Source organism: Nelumbo lutea, chromosome 1, assembly GCF_056320005.1.
Source record: "Nelumbo lutea isolate HS-2025 chromosome 1, American lotus-T2T, whole genome shotgun sequence".
NCBI classification, from domain to species: Eukaryota; Viridiplantae; Streptophyta; class Magnoliopsida; order Proteales; family Nelumbonaceae; genus Nelumbo; species Nelumbo lutea.
Window position 1 is genome coordinate 35690298 of NC_142684.1, and position 8042 is coordinate 35698339.

The 8042-nt window shown below is 38.6% G+C and overlaps 1 protein-coding gene across 5 annotated transcripts; it reads left to right on the plus strand.

The window, feature by feature from the left end:
* The first annotated feature begins 667 nt into the window (after positions 1–667).
* LOC148874262 (seed imbibition 1) lies at positions 668–6804 on the plus strand. 5 transcript variants are annotated; one of them, XM_088973054.1, is made up of 14 exons: positions 668–898; positions 1383–1724; positions 1856–2103; positions 2213–2303; positions 3290–3338; positions 3603–3694; positions 3773–3880; positions 3969–4103; positions 4665–5075; positions 5193–5334; positions 5457–5524; positions 5606–5740; positions 5848–6065; positions 6255–6804. In XM_088973054.1, the coding sequence occupies exons 2-14, from the start codon at positions 1534–1536 to the stop codon at positions 6629–6631; spliced, it is 2265 nt and encodes a 754-aa protein (XP_088829180.1). In that variant the 5' UTR covers positions 668–898; positions 1383–1533; the 3' UTR covers positions 6632–6804. The 5 variants fall into 5 exon arrangements, with proteins under 5 accessions (XP_088829180.1, XP_088829195.1, XP_088829205.1 ...); XM_088973069.1 differs by having other exon boundaries at positions 704–898; positions 1505–1724; XM_088973079.1 differs by lacking the exon at positions 668–898 and adding an exon at positions 947–996 and having other exon boundaries at positions 1505–1724.
* The last annotated feature ends 1238 nt before the right edge of the window (positions 6805–8042 follow it).

An 8042-nucleotide genomic window follows, 5' to 3' on the forward strand; every position in this document is an offset into this window, starting at 1 on the left:
AAAATAATACTCAAATAAAAAAAATAGATAAAAAACATAATAATAAAAATAAAAATAGGGAGGTTTTTCTTTTGTATTGGCATGTTATCGGGGGTTTTCTCTCTTTATTGTTAGTTTGTTTAAATAATTATGTCTGTGTTTACGCTTGTTTGTGATGTCATGTGGGTCCCACCTATTGGACCGTGAGAGAGGTGCCTAACCTCTTTCCTCTCTCATCCGAGTTTTATCTGGATTGATTAGTTAGTACCTCTGGCTTTGGAGTCATTATTTAATAAAAATGAGTTTTGATGCGACTCTCGGAAATTCCATCACCTCCACTTCCTAATTTGATAGGTGATGACTCCATTTCAACCCAAATGAGCCGTTTCTCGATACTCACACCAACTGTTGTTGCAAGGATCACCGAAGATTGGCTAGCTTTTTTAATAAAAAATAATAATAATAAGAATACTGCAAGTGTAAGACCTGTTCGTCAACAATCAGATAAATAGATACCACCATTTCAACTCCTATTTATCCTTGAAATATAATTTACTGAAAAGGAAAACAATGAAACCAGTTTTAACGCCTTTTTAACTGAGAAATACATGGTGGAAGTACCAACAACCTTGCATGTTTACTTGTTTTTAGTTGCTTAAAATGATGAATTATCATGGTAAAGTGGTCTGCTTACAACATCACCATGAAACTGACAAACCAAACTACTCAAAATAGAAAACATTAGACTCCGGGAGAAGTACGAGGGTACCAAAGACTAAGAGAGAGTGCGAAAACTCCTCGAGCTTGAGCTTAGGCATGAAGTGAGCCTCGCATTGGCAACCACATTGTGGAGAAGCAACAAAAATTCCGAGTAAACACTTGCCATGACAGGTGTTACCTGGAATTCTCTCCTTCTCGGGTGAGCATCGTGGATCCCTGGATGTTCCCCTCTTCACACTCTCGGGCAATAAGCTAAAAAATTTTAGCACTGTCATTAAGCTCTGTTTTGATTTTAAGGTAAAATACAATGAACAATATTTTTGAAAAGATAACTTTAATATTTTAAAAGTTTTAAATTGCATAAATTTCACATGTCATCATGTGATGTTATATAAATAACTTTATTAGGGAGAGACATTTTGAAAGTTTGAATCTGAATGGTTCATTTTAAATTTGTGGGAACTAATTGCCCGAGAGTTTAAAGTTGTGGGAACTAATAAAGTTTTCCCTTAATACATATAAGCATATGCATATTCCCTCCTCCAAAACCAAAAGCATCTCCGCCTGCGGCACTGGTCCGGTCGTCCGGGGGTTTTCCATCTTTCCCCTATTCTCTTCTGTATTGTCATGGTTATTGTCAACGAGTGACTGTTTTTGTTCATTTTTATTTGTATCTTTTGCAGTGCATGGGATTTTCCTAAGATCTTCGGAGTTTCTTATTCCTTTTTCCTTGCTTCACTTGAGTTACGAGAAAAATCTTACGCTTTTTAGTCTGCGAATTATAATTCTCAGTACTCGGTGGTAGGTATCACTAGCTCTGTTTTGCTTTACAAAATGACTGTTGGAGCTGGAATTTCCGTTGCTGATGGCAAGTTGACGGTTCTGGGTAACTGCATTTTGTCTGATGTTCATGAGAACATCGTCATCACTCCCGCTAGTGGTGAGGCATTGATCAATGGAGCTTTTATCGGTGTCACCTCTGATCATAGTGGAAGTCGTCGTGTCTTTCCTGTCGGCAAGCTTGAGTATGTTTTCCAATTTTTCTAAGTAAATTGTTCTATTGTTTATTTGATTTGCCCCTTCTGTTTCATGTATTTCTCTGTTCATAAGACAATACTAGTATAACCCTTTTTTTCTTTTCGTTCTTAATTTATAGGGGATTGCGTTTCATGTGTCTCTTCCGCTTCAAGCTATGGTGGATGACACAGAGGATGGGTTCTTCGGGCAAGGATATCCCATTTGAGACACAGTTTCTGATTGTCGAAGGACACGACGGGTCTTACTTCGGTGAAGGTGTAGACCAATCCGCGGCTTATATCGTTTTCTTACCTATTCTAGAGGGAGCCTTCAGAGCTGTTCTTCAAGGCAACGCAAATGACGAGTTGGAGATCTGTTTGGAAAGTGGTATGGCGGAGTAACATTTTGGATGGATTTTGATATCGTTGGTTCAAATATCACGAAGGTATTATATGTTTTTTCTTTCTGGTTTTAAGAGAAACACCGGTGCATGCAGGGGATCCTGCCGTTGATGGATTTGAGGGGAGCCGTTTGGTTTTCGTAGGAGCTGGATTAGATCCATTTGATGCCATAACGAATACTGTGAAGTAAGAAAGCTTATCCCCTTTGTTTTCCAAAAAAAAGCTTATTTATCCCTTGGACCATTTCATACCCTGAAATTTTATTTTTTATCTTGTCACTTCATCTTGCCTAATGTCATGATTTTATGTTGGAGGGAAGATTCAAATTACAAGAATCTGATCTCTCTCCCTTTTCCTTTTGGAAATTTTATTTTTTTACTTTTTTTCTATTACAATGTCTTAAAAACTTCTTGTAGTCACATTGCTTATCAAAGATATAGACTTGAGTATATTAGTAGACTTGCTCTCCTAACTAGGGACCACGCATAAACAATATTTACATGCATGTGAGAGTGGTTTGGAGTGATTTCCACACACGTGTGCCACACCAAATTTAATTTTAAACGTCTCCTTTCTTGTATTTGTCTCTTCTTTTTTGCCTCTATGTGTTTCTTCAAATAGGTGCATTATTTTAAAAAGACATTTCTCTCTTTAAGAAATGATCTAAGAAAGGATACATTCGGGTGAATGAGAGCACTCTATAAATAGAGTGTTGGTCGATCCAGCCGTAGAACATACAATCACACAACCCTCGTCTTCGTCTTCTTTGAACATCATCTTTAGTGGTTCGCAGAGGTTTGGTAAGCAAGTGCATGTCTACTAGAAACCTGTGGGTTGTTTTATCTTAGAGACCGATTTGCATTTACCTAACTGCACCATAGGGGGCAAATGCGATTTTAAGAAGAGACCAAGTGGCACAACTCAACCCGTTCTCATACTGCATTTCTTAGTTTCTCAGTACCGGGTTCTGCAACAATGCTGCACTTCGGGTTTGGAAAGTGCTGACTGATAAGTTCCATTCTGCCTTTTTGATTATATTTTTACAACACTTTATCTTGAGGAACAGCTATAGATCTGTTAGCTGTTGTTCAGGTTGTGGAGATTGTGTTTGTTCATCAGTTCATGTAAACATGATTTAGATCGTGGACTTATCATATCTTAAACTTCTACAGAACTGTGGAGAAGCACTTACAAACATTTTCTCATCGTGAAAAGAAGAAGGTATTTCTTTTATCTCACTACTTCAACCTATGTCCTTTTTGGTTAAAAGTTGTTCTTCACAAGGCTTGAACTATTAACCTGTATTTGAAAACAAAGCCAATGAGGCTAATGACCATTTCAACTTAAGAGGAACTGGTGGAACAGGATTTACATAGCCGATCCCATATAGTAGGGATAAGGCTTAGTTGAGCAGTTGAATTGATATAGCAGATTTGGAGTATCAGTTTTTTTGGTAGAATTATGTATATATATTTTCTATTTTAGATGCCAGATATGCTTAACTGGTTTGGCTGGTGTACATGGGACGCGTTCTATACGGATGTGACTGCAGAAGGAGTGAGACAAGGCTTAAAAAGGTAAAACTCGACTTGGCTGTATCTGATAAGTATTTTTTTCCTGGTAAATTGGAGTGATATATCCCTATCTTTTTGCAGCCTGGAGAAAGGTGGAACTCCCCCAAAGTTTGTCATAATTGATGATGGATGGCAAACAGTTGGTATGGATGCCACTGGGATCCCATCAGGTGTTCAAGATGCAGCAAAGTGAGCAGCTATCTCAGCATCCAGATTTTTTTTGCCATTTGTAGTTTTACATGCTAGCTTCATCTTGGTATCATCTTTTTGCTTTCAGTTTTGCTAACAGGTTAACCCATATCAAAGAAAATCACAAATTTCAGAAAAATGGCAAGGAGGGCCACAGAGAAAAAGACCCGGCAATGGGAATTGCTCACATTGTTACTGAAATTAAAGATAAGCATGCTTTAAAGTAAGCTTACCTTATTTAGTATTTTTCTTCCTTCGTATTTGTTTATTAGTTAGGGCCTTAGGGGCCATTGGTTGGTTTAATGGTAAAATCTCTGGCTGGAAAGCGCAAGAGCATGGTTTGAGTCTAAGGGCAGCCACTTTGTGCAGAAAAAAATGCCAAAGTTTAGGACTGTACCTGGTCTAATCCTCCCAAGACCCCAGATTGCTGAGACTAACATTGGGTAATGGTCCTTTTTCATTTGTATATTAGTTGAGTGACATGCATTTGCGCGTGCAAGAAAAAAGAAAGATGAGTAGATTTGGGAGAGAAGAGATGGACTAAAATTTTTGTGACAGTGGTCATTTTGATGTGAAGCTAAGGGAAAATATCAGCTTTATATATTATTTATGTACTTGTTTGTTTATTTGAGGGATTGTATCTAAGTTACTTTTCATCAAAAGCAGATTGTACTTCATTTAATTATCCTATCCTACTGTTTCTTTAATCAATGTGTTATTTTATAGAGAAAATTTTCTGACCACATGTTCATCTGTTCATCTTCCTTCCAATCTTTCCGTCCAGATATGTTTATGTGTGGCATGCGATAACTGGGTATTGGGGTGGTGTTAAGCCTGGTGTTGCAGAAATGGAACACTATGAATCGAAGATGTCATACCCCATTTCATCTCCTGGGGTTCAGTCCAATGAGCCATGCCAAGCTCTGAACAGCATTGCTCTTAATGGCCTAGGTCTTGTGAACCCTGAGAAAGTTTTCAACTTCTACAATGAACTACACTCGTATCTTGCATCAGCTGGCATTGATGGAGTCAAAGTAGATGTTCAGAACATACTTGAGACTCTAGGAGCTGGCCATGGAGGGAGAGTGAAACTTGCTAGGAAGTACCATCAAGCATTAGAGGCTTCAATTGCTAGAAATTTCCAGGACAATGGAATTATATCTTGTATGAGTCACAATACAGATGGTTTATACAGGTACTTGCAGCTCTCATATATTTGTTTTCAGTGTTTTCATCATCTAATTTTAATATCCAGGAAAAAATGTAGAATGTACATCTAGAATTTTGATATGGTAATGTGTTTTTTATATAGCTCAAAGCGCACAGCTGTTATAAGAGCATCAGATGATTTCTGGCCAAGAGATCCAGCATCACATACGATTCATATTGCTTCTGTTGCCTACAACAGCATTTTCCTTGGGGAATTCATGCAACCTGATTGGGATATGTTCCATGTAAGCTTAAAAGTTACCATTTTATGATCATATAGACTTTCAATGGCATAAGTTGCTGAATGGCAACTTGTTTTTAACAAGTGTTGTTGGATAATAAACTTTGAGAATCATGTTCTGATCAGAGCCTCCATCCCATGGCTGAATACCATGGAGCAGCTCGTGCAGTTGGAGGATGTGCTATTTATGTCAGGTTTGTAACTTCATAGGTCTGTGTTCTGGTTGTTGACAATGTGAAGGAATAGTTTTTCATGTTGGTACCCATTTCATTCAGTGACAAACCTGGACATCATGACTTCAACTTATTAAAGAAGCTTGTACTTCCTGATGGATCCATACTGCGGGCCAAGCTTCCAGGAAGACCTACAAGGGATTGCTTGTTTTCAGACCCTGCCAGAGATGGAAGGAGGTAGGAAGTGTCTTACTTACACAGATAGACACATGCACATGTATTCATCCACAGCTTACATATGGAATCTGAATGATTCTGATTAACTCACCATTGCTGCTATACAGCCTCCTTAAGATATGGAATCTGAACGATTTCTCTGGAGTTATGGGAGTTTTCAACTGCCAAGGAGCAGGATGGTGTATGGTTGGAAAGAAGAATCTAATCCATGATGAACAACCTGGGACAATCACTGGGGTTATCCATTCAAATGATGTTGAGTACCTACCAAAAATTGCTGAAGATGGATGGAATGGAGATGCTGTCATTTATTCTCATTTGGGTGGTATGAACTGCTTGCTAAACTTACATATTGCATCTCTGTCATATTATGCTCTTTAATATATAGGATTGCTAAAAATTTTGATAATAAGTCAACTTCTATAAATTAGAAGCTGGTCAAAGACTAAAAGTTGTAGAAACATGTAACATTTATATTTGGTTCTATATTAATTCTATTCTTGTGCCATTGCAGGAGAGGTTATTTATCTTCCAAAAAATTCTTCTTTGCCAGTTACTTTAAAATCCCGTGAATATGAAGTCCTTACAGTGGTCCCTGCTAAGGAACTCTCCAACAGACAACTTTTTGCTCCTATTGGACTAATCCAGATGTTTAACTCTGGAGGAGCCATCAAGGATTTGAGATATGAATCTAAGAGAAGCTCAACAATTGATATGAAAGTTCGAGGATGTGGCATATTTTGTTGCTATTCATCTGTTCAGCCTAGGAGGATAACTGCTGATACAGAGGAAGTAGAGTTTACATATGATGGAGGCTCCGGTTTGGTAAGCATTGTCCTGAGAATCCCAAAGGAAGAGCTATATCAGTGGCACGTAACCATAGAGCTCTAAATGGTTCTATCATCCGGTTTTTAGGGGAGTCAATGTATCCAATTTTAGTCCAATATCTCTTGCTTAACCTCAAGAGTTGCTTAAATGGACATGAGTTTGCAATATGTTTTGTAGTGCATGGAAATGAATGGTATGAGCAATCTATGTGGATTGTCTTTCCTTGTTTTAGTAAAGGTGTATGTTTGCACCTATTCATGAGTATAGGGGATGGGCTACCCCTCGTGTAGTCCCATGAACCGCAAAAAATAAGAAGCAAAAAAAAAGAAAAAGAAAAGGCTCTCTCTCTCTCTCTCTCTCTCTCTCTCTCTCTCTCTCTCCATTTATATAGCAAATTGGTTCACGTTACCTTGATTCTCCTTGCTCCATTACCTTTATCCTGCATTCTCCTTGACTCTCTCCTCTCCCCCTCCCACTATTCTCAATTTTCCACCTCAACACCCATTTTCTTCATTCCTCTCTCTCTCCCCTAAATCATGTCTCTCACTTTCTATAACAATCTAACTTCTCTCCTTAATTTGCTTAGGCCCTGTTTGAGAACACTTAAAAGTACTTATTTAAACAAGTACTTTTTTTAAAACATGTCCATGTTTTTTTAATGGCAAAACTACCCCCACTTGAGTTTATCATATTCTTCTTCCATTCGGAACCCTACAACAATAGGCAGCGGCGGCATTTAGTTGCAGGTCCACCGGTGACGTTTGGTTGCAGGTCCACCGGCGATGTTACCATGCACTTCACATTGCCGTGTTCGGTTTTATAGAAAATAAAGAAAAACAAAAGGTTTGTGGAATTTGCAAGCTCCCTTGTCGCGGGATGTAATTGTGGTAAGAGAAACAGGGAGGGCATGTCGAACGTCGTATTGAACGGATTGGCTGGAGCCGGAGGAGGCATCATTCTTCAGATAATCACATATCCTCTCCAAACCGTAATTTCTATTTCTTCCTCTCACCTTTCCCTTTCTCACTGTTGTGTTCCTTTGGGGATGTATGTATGTCTTTCCCCAAATGTATCACATTTGAGCGTGGGGTTTCAGGTAAACACGCGCTAGCAAACAGAAAGGGTTGCCAAGAAAGGTCTCCTCCCTCATTGCGATGGTGCCTCATCTCCTTCCAATCGTCTCCCAAGCGGTACTCTAATGGCAATCCTTTAGGTATTCACCCACTCCTCTCTCTCTCTATTTTACTATTTGATCCCTACTTGAAATTATGAGCTTCATTCTCTAACTCCCCTTTAGTCGCTTCATTCTTTGACTCCTCTCTCTCTCTCTCTCTCTTTTTCTTCATATTTTCCATATTCACCATCGAGTTTACTGAGAAAGGGATCCTGTGATGCATTGTTTCTTATTTCTCCCCTTATGGGTCTATCTTGAACTGAGCTAAAATGGTGAACTATAGGAAATGTTGAAATCGTT